The 14,845-nt window shown below is 43.5% G+C and overlaps 1 protein-coding gene across 4 annotated transcripts in view; it reads left to right on the top strand.

Moving 5' to 3' along the window:
- Window positions 1–14,845, top strand: part of LOC138751430 (cytoplasmic dynein 1 intermediate chain 1) — a 245,354-nt gene that overhangs the window by 42,768 nt on the left and 187,741 nt on the right. For all 4 annotated transcript variants that reach the window (XM_069913678.1, XM_069913677.1, XM_069913679.1 and 1 more), the window contains exons 3-4: window positions 10,682–10,796; window positions 13,581–13,671. In XM_069913678.1, the coding sequence (XP_069769779.1) occupies window positions 10,682–10,796; window positions 13,581–13,671 (206 nt within the window). The remainder of the gene's footprint in view (window positions 1–10,681; window positions 10,797–13,580; window positions 13,672–14,845) is intronic.

The following is a 14,845-nucleotide window of genomic DNA, read 5'->3' as shown; positions in this document are numbered from 1 at the left end:
CCGCTGGTTTAAAACATCTGATGGAAATGGAAAGCAATGAGGATAAAGCAGAAGCAGTTGGGGAGGTCAAACTGGAAGTTCCCCATCTTTTTCTGAACATTGCTCACACTTGGTTCTCCATCCTCAAGGCACGTTCCTCCTTGTTTAATATTACAACCCAGAAGACTAAATTTGGTTTCAGAGCATTGTTGCCTGGTGGAAGATGTTCTGATTAATCCAGATAAAAAGATCAATATGATTCCATGAAGGCTGCTATTGCCTCTGGGGGCAGAGTTTGATCCTATGCAATTGATTGTGGATCCAAAGACTTTTAGGCATCACCACTGCATATGGTCCCTGTGGTGCGCTGTCGGTCAGAAGCAAACACACAAAACCAAAAGTCTGTACAACAAGCTTTATTTGGCGTAAACTTCCACCGAGCCAGCTGTGAGATATGCTGCTGTAAACTCTGAGAGTGACTTTGAAGGGCCGGATCAGGCTTATATTGCGGAGGGTGATTGACACCCGACTGGGTGGGGCTTGGTCCATTCAGGTTGGCTGAATGACAGCCGACCTGGTGTTGTCCCCATGCTCTTCTGCAGGTGCAGAGGTTTCCCCCTGCAGTAGGCCAGTGGTGTACCACCACAATCCCAAAGAAATCTCTGGAGGATTGGTGACTGTGTGGTGATTACCATGTGCTGAATAATGCTACCATCCATAATTGGTACAGTATTCCAAATTTTCAAGATTTCTTGGTCAACCTGCATGGTAAACAAGTATTCGCTAAAATAGATGGTGTGTGCTTACTATCAGGTTCCGGTGGAACCTTTAGTTATGGCCAAGAGTGGTGATTACTCCTTTCTGAATATGAGTTTCTCTAAATGCCATTGGGCTTAAGGAACACAGATTAAATGTTTCAGGGATTTTATGGATCATGTCCTCTCAGGTTTCGATTTTTGTGTTTAATTACATTCAGTGCCAATGAACAGGAACACAAAAAACATTTTATACACTTTAAAATTTATTTATATATTTTCAAGTCAAACAGTGCAAAAGACAAAATAAGTTAAAAAAAAATAGTAATTATATATCCATTAATAGCTATTGCATGTCTAATTATAATTAACCGTACATCACCTCCCCTGAGAAAAATTAAGAGAAAGAGAATAGAGAGCTTTTCTAGGTCCAGGGGAAGGGTACAGACAAGATGCTCTGAGGGGTGGGGGTGTGGGGGGAGGAGAAGGATAGAAATTAAAGATTTAAAGCTATTTGCTCAATAATTTTTTTTAAAATCTGGGAGCTGTAATTTTCCCAGGGCATAATCCCATGTTAATTTATTGATGGAGACTCCTGCCACCTTACTATTCCAGAGGAATTTTCTAATCTGTTTAGGTCCTGAAAAAAATCTTTGGGGCAATGATATGGGCAGTATTTGGACGAGGTACTGAAGTCTTGGCAACACATTCATTTTAATACATTTGACTCTACTAACTAATGAACTTGGCAGAAGCATCCATCTGCTTAAATCCTCTGATTTTCCTCCACAGGGGGACATCACTTTATATATACAAATCTTGTAAATTATTTATTTTAATCCCTAAATATTTTATCTCTTTGAGTGGCCACTTAAATTGACAATTTATTTGATAATAATTGTAATCCTCTCCCATAAGTGGCATTATTTCACTCTTGTTCCAATTTATCTTCGATCCTGATATCTTCCCATAATTTTCCAATTTAGAGTGTAGTTTTTTCCCCCTTCCACTTCAATTTGGCCTCCTCTTTCTCTGGCACTCAGTGCTGCAGCACTGGGTGGTGTTGTAGCTTTATCAGAACAGAGTGAGGCCTCTGGTCAAGAGCAGGGTGGGGTACCAAAGATCTATGTGCTCTCTCAATTTTGATATCTTGACCAATTTTTTTTCTTGGCCCAGGACCCTCGGGATCCACTCCTGAAAGAAGTGTTTAGGGTCATTTCTCCTCACCCAGGTTTTTCCTTTAATCAGGCCTCCATCCGATCTGGCCTGCCATCCTTCATACTTGGTGGAGCGCATCAGACAGTTACAAATGGCTGGACTTTGTTCCCTCCTTTAGGTGGGTTCTTCCTTCTAGTCATCATTTACAGCAGAGTGTTTTAACTATTGTTTAAATGTAAATTTACAATCTTTTTAATTTTCTCTTTTCTTCCTATATTCCGAGAGCCTTAGCATTCCTCCTTTCTCTCTACCATATCACATTGTTTCCCCCCCCCCCAAACACTATTCCAGAGACTTGAAATTGGTATTGTTTTCATCCAACTAAATGTATTTTTGCGGCCACTGAGCTTGCGATTTTAGGATACAAGGTTACAAAAGATGGCGTTTTGTTAGAGGAAGCAAAGGTATAGGAAATTTGAGATTGTTATGTTTGGCCAGTTGTGGCGTTTTCTCGGAATGGTTAATTTCTACCATCATTTCTTCCTTAAAGTAGCTGGGTCCCTCTTGCCCCTGCCAACCTATGTAAAGGATCTGATAAGTCAGCTTGTAAAAGACTATTGCGTAAGGTTACGATGCCATCCGTACTTCATTGAGGTGAAGATTGCCCTTGTGGAAGCTGTGAAGCTGGTGCTTCAGAAGCCCAATGTTATTCTATCTCTCGCCTCTGAGAGGGCTGTGGGAGCTGTATTAGAGCAAAAAAAAAATCAGTGCCACATTGGAGTCGCTGGTTTTCTTTTCAGCCAAACTGTCAGCTTCTAAGTCAAAATACAGAACTTTCAGACACGAGCTCCTAGCCATCTACCTCGTGGTGCGACAAAGACAAATTTTTACCCATTATACTGACTGTTTATATATACTGTGCATACAGCAAATACCACTATTCACCCCATGGGTTATGACACTTGGATTTCATTATGTAATTTTCTTCAGACATATGACACATTGAAAGGTAGACAAATTTGGTGGCTGATGCCTTGTCCAGGCAAAACGTTGATGCCTTAAGTACAGTGGCAGTCACTGATTTCACAAAAATCATTTGGTTGCAGTACAATTATCTAATTTCCTTCAGTACTAACAGATTAACGCAGATCTGCGCCTAAAAGATGTGCGCCTTGATGACTTGGGTGAGACACTAGCTTGTGACTTTTCCACAAGTCAACCAAGGCCTTTTGTACCCGCAGAAATGCAGCGGATGGTTTTCATGGTCCTTCATAACAATAAACAGTGGGTGCTGGAGTAGGCTATTCAGCCCATCGAACCAACACTGCCATTCATTTGGATCATGGGTGATCTTCCACTATCCATACCCTGTCCCTGCCTTCTCCCCGTCACCCTTAGTTCCCCTGTCCACAAAAACCTTATCTAACTCCCTCTTGAATTTATCCAGAGAACCCACCTCTACCACCCTCTGTGGCGAAGCATTCCACAGACCAACAGCTCTATGGGTTTAAAAAAAACTATTCTCATCTCTGTCCTACAGGGCCTTCCCTGTATTCTTAAACTATGGCCTCTTGTCCTAGTCTCCCCCAATATCAGGAACATGTAATCAGTTTCTAACATGTCCCACCCAGGCATAAAAGCATTGATAAGGTTGAGTACTGGTTGCTTTACTTGGCCTCACATCAAATGGGATGTTGGATCATGGGCAAGGATCTGCTTGCCATATCAGCGTTCGCAAATCTGGAGACACACTAATTCCAGGCTTGAAGATTTTTCTGTTCCATATGCTCATTTCGAGCATGTGCACTTGGATTTGGTCAGTCCACTCCGTTGAGAGGAATCACTTCTTTACTTGTGTGTGAAGACCAAGCTGTCAGATAGTAGGAGGCAATCCCTACTACCAACATCACTGTGGAGAGTATTGCTCAGGCTTTCGTTGATCGTTGGGTTTTTTTTTTGGTGTCTCAGACACTATTACCATGGATCAAGGGGCTCAGTTTGAGTAGACATTGTTTCGAGCTCTCACTGATCTATTGGGCACCACCCACATTCATACTACAACTTAACATCCGCAAGCCATCGTCCTCATGGACCATTTCCATCAACAGTTAAGGCTGCATTAAAGACGGGGTGATGTCTCTGATGGTTTGCCCATGGATGTTTGGCTGCAGAATTGCTCTATGGCACCGCACTAATTCTACCTGGTGAATTTGTTGAGGCGTATGTTGGGTCTCCACTGTATGAACCACTGAGTTACATTCACTGTCTTTGGGAGAATATGCGAATATTAAGACCAAGTCCTCACCGCTGTTCATCAACCACGGTTTATTTACCGAATGATTTGCAATGCTGCACGTGTTTGTGCGTCACGGTGCAGTTCACCAGCCGCTCCAGCCTTGTATGACGGCCCCTACAAGATCATGAAATGTCATCCTAAATCCTGATCCTGCAGAATGGGAATGCTGACTCTATTTCCATTAATCATTTAAATATAGCATATTATCAATGTTCCATTTGTTTTGGCACTGCCAACACCGGAAGAAACGACTGAACCCATCTGCTGGATCCTCTAACATATGCCTGGCAATACCAAACTGGACTGTCTGCCCACCAGACTGTTTAGTAGCAGGGCAGATCCAGTCAATGAAACGGGGTGCTGTTGCCGTTGTGTGCCTTCCAGTGCTTGGCGCCACGATTTATTTAGTTGGAGTGATGTGTGTGGGAAATAATGCACATGTGCAAGCTGGCCACTGTTGGTAATGTACACTTGCGGGTCAGAGTGAGGAGTTCCGATGTCGCACGAGTGGGAGAGCCAATAGCTAGGCGGGTGGGTGGCGTGTGTGCGAGGGGCATGCTATAGAGGAGAAAGGGAGACCGTTGAAAATGTTTGGAACAGAGAATAAAACTAAGATAGACACCACTTTTATTGCTGTTAAAACTCGTGAGTGTTTTTTTGTAAATTGTGGATATAATATTTAAATTACAGTCACTGCAATATAAATAACTTGAAGAAGAAAACTGACTTGGTGCTTTGTATATCAGATGATGAAATTGGTTGGGGGAAAAACCACTCAGATTTGTCTGTGGCCCTTGCCAGACAGTGGAGTGTCCGAGGGGTGGGGGGGGGGGCGGGGGGTGGAACTGAAGACATGACAAGAATTGGCAATCATAGAAGAACCTTCCTCCACAAGCGGTGACATAAATGTAAAAGGAAGTAAAACACAAATGTCTGCAGACACTGTGGTTGAAATAAAAACACAATGCTGGAAGTGAAGGGCTCAAGCCAAAACATTGGTTATGTATCTTTACCTTTGCTATATAAAGAACACTATTTGACCTGCTGAGTTTCTACAGCATGGTGTTTTTACTTGTGTCATAAATGTGTCATTTACTGAGTTAAGAACAGTACAACTGCGATTATCCAAATGTCAGGACTTATGTCGGATAAACTGTTTCTTCGGATAACTGGTCTTTTTAAAAACAGCCCAGTAGCAAAAGGAAATCACTTGTAAAAATGTTTAAACAACATCAAGCAAGGGAAGGCTTTTAAGCATTAAAATAATGTTTAATTCTCACTTTAAAAAAAATGCTGGCCTTAATGCCGGCACTGATCCTAACACGTTCCCCAGCACTGCTGCCGATCCCCGGGGAGGCTTCCCAGGCTGATGGAACACTCACTGGCGAATCAACGGTCTCCTGTCTCCACGGTCACCATAGCTCCTGACTCTGAGTCTACCACACATGCACACAGGGGAGTCTGGTGTGCCTAGGCCAAGGGGAGGGTTTGGAGTTTGGCGTTGAGAGCTCCAGTGTGCCTAGGAGGGGAGGGATGGGAATACCACTGAGCCAGAGGTCCTGCTCCTGCCTGGGAGGCCACTGTCCTTGATGATGCCGGTACAAGGGATTCTTCTAACCACTTGTGGGTGAAGACAGTGGCATGTAGTTTGAGAGGAAAGTCAATAGGGGAAGGTAAAGAAATGGAAGAGAGAGGGGAGGGAGTTACTTGAAACAAGGAACATCGTCATTCTAATTTCATGTTGTGAATTTTTTTTCAACCTGTGAGGTCATTTCAGCTCCGGGTTGGGGGGCGGGGGGTGGACACACACACCCAATTTTGGATAAATTAGGATTTTTTTCGGATTTGGATAAATGAGGATTTCTGATTTCAGATATCGGAGTTATCCTATAGACTGTTTATCATGAGCTATCAAGATGCTTATTCTCTACTATCCTGTTCTGATTCATCACACTTCCTTTGCTTTGTTAATCTTTTCAATTCCTCTCTCTCCATCTTGGATATACAACACCTGCCTGATGAGTTAAAAGCCTCCTGGGAGAATGTATCAAAACTCCCCTTCTGGTTCAGATATAATCCATGATTTGTATGTAGGTCACCCTTGCCCCCGAAGACATACTAATTGTTGTTAAATCTGGAAAAACTCTTGCACCAACTGTATAGCCATAAGGTCATGTATCCTTTTCCAACTTGCACTGACATCAGGTATTGGTTGTAATCCAGAAATTACCACTTCGGAGGTTCTAATTTTTAACCAACATCCTAGCTTCCTGCATTCATTTTGCAGGAGCTCCTCCTATTCCTGCTAGCAGCATGAATTTAACAAAGGAATTGTTGTCATATCGTTGCCTCTTTAAACTTCCCAGACATTTTTTTTTGTAGCTGTATCACCCCGTGCATGGAAACACTGACTCGCCCACAAAATGGCCGACAAAAGCGGTGACCATGTGGTCCTGGGAGTGACACCAGCCATCATCTCAAGTGACCTCCCGCACAGTGGGAAGAAGATGAACTGTGGCGGGAATGCCAGCCACTCCCAAGCTGACGTGGTGCCCCGACGTCAGTGCCTGGGGCCCATATGAACGCAGCGGCCAGTGCAATAAACCAATCTTGACTTCAAGGCTTTGGTGTGCATGGAGCTCTTCTCCATGCCCACGTAGCTCAAACGCTATGTTGGTGACTCTGACAAGTCCAACCAGCAGTTGGACTGAAGATGATGGACCAGGCGGAGCCAGCAATCTCACTCAGGCTCCCAATGTTTTGGGTGTTGCAGTCACACATATGGTTCCCGCTTTGACATATCACTTGCTACTTCTATGTCATGAGCGCACTTGATCAAGACACAGCAGCAAGTGTCATAGACTTCCTATGGAAGTCTCTGGAACAAAGTAAATACACATTCCTCAAAGATCTATTAACTCGCACTTTCGGGCTTTCCCGGTGTGAGCACGCTTCCCGATTTCTGCCCATGAATGGATTGGGGGACAGGCACCTGTCTGCCCTAATGAGCAAGATGCTCACTTTGACCAAGAGCCATGAGTTTTGCCACCTTTTCGAGCAGCTCTTTCTGGAGCAGCTGCCCGAGGATATCTGACTCTTCCTCACGGACGAAGACCTCAATGACCCCCCAGAGGGTTGTAGCCAGGTCGGTCATGCTCTGAAGAGCGAAGAAGGATACCAGCGCTGTCATAGACCACATCAGGAAGCCCCATGGAACCATTCTGCCACTATCATTAGCAATGGGGTGCGGAGGGCCGTCAATGCCCCCCACCCTCCAGGTTTCCGGGGAATGCCCTGGCCAACTGTCATTGATGGCTGCAGCAGTTGGCTCACGTCGGAGTATCCTCTACATCTGGGTCTCCTTGTCGGGCAGGCGATTGCTGGTCAGTGACACCGGCGCCGAGATGAGCGTTCTACTCCTGCAGGCCTCGGCACCTGCAGCAACAAGCAGGGCCTAGCACCTCCTCCATCCGGACTTATGGTACCCACACCATCCCCCTTCAGTTTTGAAATAGCTGGTTTACATGAACTTTCACCCTTGTGGAGGTGGTGCAACTGCTCCTGGGGGCTGTCTTCCTTCATGCCCACTGCCTGCTCGTAGACCTCGAGGGATGGTGCATGCCAGAACTCTTCAAACTCTACTTCTGGGGGAAGCCAAACTACCCATCCCCCACCTTGACTGTAACCTTTTCAGATAACGAGTTCCCCACAATAGCGGGGCCACAGTTCTCCGCGGCCAAGCCAAAGCATGGGGTAAGGCACCACATTCTGACTGGGGGGGGGAGGGGGGTTTTCCCCTGCTCCATGCCAGGGCATGCCAGCTCTTTCCTGAAAAACTCAGCCTCTTGAAGGAGTTGTTCATGAAAATCAAGGAGCTCGGGATTGTGTGGCTCTCTTTTTTTTAAAACTTTATTTAAAATTTTGTGACATGAATAAAATAAAAATTACATTTGAAGAAAAAATAAAAAATAAGATAATAAAAATTAGAATACTACATGATTAAACTACACAAATTAACCCCCCCAATAATTATAACACATTAATCATCTAATTTAAAATTAGTCCAACCCTCCTCCCCAAAATAAAGAGTGAAGAATTAATTAACAATATTGTAAATAAAATACAAAAAACCCCACTTACAAAAAAAGGATAAAACTTAACAACAAAAATATCAATACTAAAATAATACCCTTAAACATATATTTAAATCAAACATAATACATGTATTTAACAAATGAAATCCACTTTAAAACTAAGTTCAAATATTAAAATCATATATCAACCACATATCTGTTATTCAAAAAAATCATAATTAATAATACATAAATACAGAATTTCCATTAATACCAAGTTTCCTTTATAATTCATCGAGAGAACAAAAACATCCCTTAGAAAAACAATCAGTTAAACTTTTTATTCCCTTCCCCTCCCCTTGTATAAAAAAAAAAGAAAAAAAAAAGAAAAAAGTTCAAACTCATAAAATTCTCCGGGATTGTGTGGCTCTCTGAAAGTCTCTGGGCCTCCCCACTCCATGTGGTGCCAGAATCAGTGGGGGCAGGGTGGAGGCCATGTGGCGACTACTGCTGCCTCAGTGAGGCCACCATGTCTGACAGTTATCCTGTGCCCCACATCCAAAACTTTGCCGCCAACTTGCACGGGGCATAGGTTTTTTCCAAGGTGGACCTCATGTGGGGGTACCACCAAATCCCAGTTCACCCCCAGGATGTCACCAAGACCACGGTTATAACTGCCTCCCCCCTGCCTGTTCGAATTCGTATGCTTGCCCTTCAGTCTGAAAATCGCAGCACAAAATTTCCAGCAGCTGATGGACACAGTGGGCTGAGATCTCCCATTTGTGTTCATCTATTTGGACGGTATCCTCTTTGCCAGCTGCAGTTGCAAAGACCATTCTGCTCACCTGAGACAACTGTGCACCCGGTTGAGTGAATTAGGTTTGACAATTAACCTGCAAAATTCCAATTTGGCCTGATTACTATTGATTTTCTGGGACACAGAATAAATACGGGGGAACAACCCTCCCTGAAAAGGTTGAGGCAGTTTGGCACTTTGCCAAGCCATGTACAGTAAAAGGGCTAAAGGAATTTGCCAGTATGATAAATTTTTACCATAGATTCCTACTGGCACTGGCCCACATCATGCGGCCTCTCTTTGCACTGGAGGACAAGTTAAAGGACATTACCTGGGATGATGAGTCTTTGAGGGAGTTCCAGAATGCTAAAGACCTACTGGCCAATGCCACTCTCCTGGTACACCCCAGACCAGAGACAGCTACCACTCTGATAGTCAACACCTCCAATACAGCGGCAGGAGGCATACTGGAACTGTTCATTGAAGGCAAGTGGCAATCCCTGGCCTTTTTCGGCACATACCTCTGCCAACTCTCCAACCCCCCCACCCCGGGCTCAAATACAGCCCCTTCAACTGAGAGCTATTGGCATTGTACTTGGCTGTAACACGTTTCCGTAACTTTTTGGAAGGTCAACGATTTAAGGTCTTCACCGATCACAAGTCATTGACCTTCACCTTCCATAAGATATCGGACTTGTCAACCTGACAGCAGAGACACTTGTCCTCCATATCCAAATTTACCACTTACATACAGCACTATGCTGGGAAAAGCAATGTGATAGCCAACGCTGTCACGCCCTGTGATTGAATTGGTACACACCCTGTCCCAGGGGTCAACTACATGGCCCTTGCCAAAGTGCAGCAGCAGCAGGACCTCAGATCCCTGCATATAGGGCAGCTATCTCTAGTCTCAAGATGGAATACGTCCCCATTGGCCCAGATAACATGACACTACTGTGTGATATCTCCACTGGCAGACTCCACCCCATTATCCCGGTCATATGAAGGCGCCAGGTTTTTGGCACCATACACAACCTGGCGCATCCAGCAATACTGTGCCCCTGCAATGCTGGGGCAGAAATCCCAAGTCAGTGGAGAACAGCCCAATCGCTGGTTTTGGTGTGGGGGGAGGGGGTGTGCAGCAGCCTGTGCACGGAGATGTGACCTGCCCACAATATGGCTGACAAACATTGTGACCACGCAGACCAGGGGGAGGGTGATATTGGCTGTCTTCCCAGATGACCTCCTGTGCAGTGGGAAGATAGGGAACTGTGGAGAATCCCAGGCCGGCGCTCCAATGATGCGATGCCCTGATGTCAGTGCCTGGCGCCCATATAAACACAATGGCCAGTGCAATAAACCAGTCTCGACTTGAAGGCTTTGGTGTATGTATTGTTCTTCACCAAGCCCGCATAGCTCGAACGCTACAGAACGACAAATGTTTTGCTTATTGAGCTTTGATGGGAAAGTTGACTAATCCTGATGTAGTTGTGCCATTGTATTTGTTCATGCTTTCTAGGCCTTGTATAATTTTAATGGTTGAAGGTGGATTCTTTTTCAGATTACTGGATAACAAAATATTTTATCCAGGATAAATTTAATGGAATTTCTGTTGTCTTTTAAGGCTGAGTTGCAACAGAAGAAAGAGGCTCCCCCTGAGGACTCTGATCTTGACCGCAAACGCAGAGAGACTGAGGCTTTACTGCAGAGCATTGGCATCGCCCCAGAGCCAGCATTAGGTAAGGAAGTATTTCATAGAGTGATTTTTTTTTTTCCCCCTCTTTCATGGCTAACAATTTTCTTTTGCACGAGATCAAGATTCTCTAACAATTCATAACTTGGAAGGTGAAGAACTTGGGGAACAAGACTAATTGGCACCTGCATGTATGAAAATGAAGGATTATGGATTGTGAGGGAGGAAAGGGTTAGATCGATTGTGGAGTTGGTGTATAATCAGTTGGCACAACATCGTGGGTTGAGACCCTCGTTCTGTGCTGTGCTGTGCTGTTCTATGTTCTAGATCACTGAATTTAAAGGGTAATTATGCTTGAGCTATAGTTATTTCTTCTGTCAACTCTGAACAAAATAAGCCCTTTGTTATTATTATGACCATCTCCTAGTGTGGCTCATTCCATTATAAAGCTGCATGTGGACAAAATGCAAGTTCAGAGACACTTTGTTATTTTTGCTGATTTTTGACATACAGCACGATAACAGGCCCTTCCGGCCCAGGAGCCTGTGCCCTCAAATAAACCAATTAACCTACAATCCCTGTTGTATATTTTTGAAGGGTAGGAGGAAACCGGAGCAGCCAGAGGAAACCCATGCAGACAAGGGGGAAAATTTATAAACTCCAGTTTGGGTGCAAATGTTGATAACGGGTGATCATATCACCCTTCCCATTTGCATGGAAGCACACCTGCTTGTTTCCTTTTTCATCTAAATGTTTTTGATGTAATTCATAATGTTTGGATAGGCAGTAATCTTTTACAAACCAGTCCTTGTTTTTCCTGGAGGAGAAGCCCAGTACCTCTTCAGTGGATTGCAGTATGGTAGTCTTCAACTGATCCCAGAGGGTTTCAGGGGACGGGTCCGTGAGGCGGGTTGCATCGTCGAGCTTTGCTTTGAGGTTTGCCTGGAAGTTTCCTCTCGCTTCGTCTGACTGCAGGTTTCCAACATTGAACCTCTTTCTGGGGGCTTTATTGTTCCTGGGCTTTGGCTTGAAGTGAAGGTTGAGCTTGCAGCGAACCAGCCGGTGGTCAGTGTGGCATTCCGCGCTAGGCATGACCCTGGTGTGGAGCACATCTCGTTTGTCACTTTCTCGCACCAGGATGTAGTCCAGGAGGTGCCAGTGTTTGGATCGGGGATGCATCCAGGTGGTCTTAAGGCTGTCCCTCTGCTGAAAAAGGGTGTTTGTAATGACGAGCCGCTGTTCTGCGCAGAGCTCCAACAGGAGGCGCCCATTGTCGTTGCACTTCCCAAGATCGTGTTATATGGTGAGCTCTCCACTGGCCACCGTGACAGAGGTGCACCAAAGAAAAGGTACAAGGACTGCCTAAAGAAATCTCTTGGTGCCTGCCACATGACCACCGCCAGTGGGCTGATAACGCCTCAAACCGTGCATCTTGGCGCCTCACAGTTTGGCGGGCAGCAACCTCCTTTGAAGAAGACTGCAGAGCCCACCTCACTGACAAAAGGCAAAGGAGGAAAAACCCAACCCCAACCAACCAATTTTCCCCTGCAACCGCTGCAACCGTGTCTGCCTGTCCCGCATCGGACTTGTCAGCCACAAACGAGCCTGCAGCTGACGTGGACTTTTTACCCCCTCCATAAATCTTCGTCCGCGAAGCCAAGCCAATGAAGAAGAATCTTTTACAAATACCCTGAGAGTAAATGTACATATACACATAATATGTACATATAATTCACTTAATTATGTGTTTTTTAAGACATCAGCTGCAAGTTCCTGGTAGTCTCCTAAGGACGTGATCTACCATGCTCAAAGCCACATTGATGATTTCATATCAGTCCCAGCTTATCCAAGTAGACCATAAGATATAGGAGTAGGCCATTTTGGTCCTCTGGTCTGCACCACCATTCCATCATGAGCTGATCTATTCTCCCACTCAGTACCTTCTCCCCAACCTTTTGATACCATGACAATTCAGATATCTGAATATCTGTACTTGTATATCCAATCTCTTTGGATGCCTTCTAACAATTTACTTACTACTTGGTGTCAGGATTACCAATCTATATTTTCCCCAGATTATTCTTGTAGCCTTTCGTAAAGTTAGCCTGCACCCCAGTTTACTTTTTTTTTTAACTTAAGATTGCCTTTTCACTTTTTCATTGAGAAGGACTGAAATGAAATTTAACATTTTGAAATGCATTCTCACCCTTTTTAAACTTTTAGAATTAGAAATGTTAATATTCTAACTCTAGCTGCACCAGATGCATCTTATTATCTGTTTCTCTGTATAAAACAGGAATTTAAGACCATTTAATGATTTGGGTCATCATGAATGGGTCACTGTTAGCATTGTTAGACTTTTAAATATTCTGATGGATAACTAAGATCATTTTAAAACATTTTGTAAGTTGGAATTGATGAGCAACAGTTAATACAACTTTGTTTCTGATGGCTTGGTCTGGCTTCTGCATGCCCATGTGATGACAGCTGTCTCTGAAATAATTGCAAACATGCATTTGAGCTATTTACATATTCAGATTACTTTGCAGCGGATTTTTGGTGACAGCTGAAACCTTGGTGCATTTTAATGTGATTAGGTATGCATTCCAAGCTCACTTTGAATGATTAATTTTGCAAAAATAAAAATTAAATGTTCATTTGACTCTTCCCCTTTTTTCCTTTCTTCTTTTGACTTTCACCATCGCAATTCCATTTTCTGCCATAACCCATATTTATTTAAATTGATGTTTTTTTTGTGTCTGACACTGTACATCATCAGTGCAGCCTTTGCAATTAGTAACATGGGATGCCTGTTATTTTCATTATTTAGTCCCAACCCCCATGTCTCCCTCCTCGAAATCAGTGAGCACGCCCAGTGAAGCTGGAAGCCAGGATTCTGCAGATGGTGGACATGCTGGAAGGTAATTAGCTTTTTTTAAAACATTTATTTTTGTTGATTTTCATCAGGGATCTTTATTGCTGTTTTCTCATCAATGCCAGTATCTGCAGTTGTTCTGTTCCTCAAAAATATAAAGGCAATGAGAAAGTATGAGGAGACTGTCTTCGTGATGTAGAGGTAGAAACTGGGCAAAGAGTTCGTGAAAATTCAAGTGCAGATGTTGGTAATCCAAATCAAAACCAGAAAATACTGGAAATTCTCAGCTCTGGATCACCCAGGTTTCACCTTATTAGAGACATCCACCTCCCCCACCCTCTCTGCAGCACTCCAAGCTCTTGCTTTTCCTTGGCTCTTGAAACTCCTGACAATAGGATATCAAACCATATTGCAAACATAGAAAACTCTTGTTAGATTAAAATGATCTTTCCAAAATGGAGAAATGTAGACAACCATAATGATGAAAATAATGTTACTTTAAAAAAAATGATATATCCCCAGGTTTTTAAATGGAAATCTGTAGGAATATTACAGATGGCCTAGCTGTGTTCTTAAATTGAGTTTGGAACTGTACTTTGTTGACTATGGAATTGTAACACAAGTAGAGTACAATGCTCATACATTTCTCTATTGCATATTCAGTCCATGTCACATTCAAATTGAGAAATGTGAGTTTGAGAGTGATTAAAAATTCAAGATGAATGAATGTTGCTTCACTAAATTAATTTTTGAAGAGTAAATATTGTACATTAATATATTTCAGTGTAGCAGATATCCTCTAAGTTCCTCTAAATTTCTGATGGGGAGGAAAGTGGTGGAGAATACTGGAATGCAGTTTTCTTCCCCGTGAATGAGAATGAGAATCCTGAAATCAAGCTCGACGGACTTTGCTTAATGTGTGCCCCATTACATTCTGATTAGTTGCTGGTTTATTGCAGTAGCAGGCTAGACTTTGCATTCACATTCTATAACCTATACCATTTTGAATTGTGATTCATTAGATTAGCCAATTTGTAAGTTAGTGTCAGGATGGGAAAGCATGGGAGCACAGCCAAACATTTGCTACTACTTTGCAAGCAAAATATCTTGGTGTGTTCTGTGGATGTGCTGATACCTGCAGAAAGATGTAGCATCTTAGGAGTTTAGCTATACATTTGAATTAATCAATTGATGATTTTGTTTCCCTCTATTGGTGAAAC

This window comes from Narcine bancroftii, chromosome 1 (assembly GCF_036971445.1).
Source record: "Narcine bancroftii isolate sNarBan1 chromosome 1, sNarBan1.hap1, whole genome shotgun sequence".
NCBI lineage: Eukaryota > Metazoa > Chordata > Chondrichthyes > Torpediniformes > Narcinidae > Narcine > Narcine bancroftii.
The sequence above is the reverse complement of the archived record's forward strand: the minus strand, read 5'-3'. Positions and strand labels throughout refer to the sequence as shown.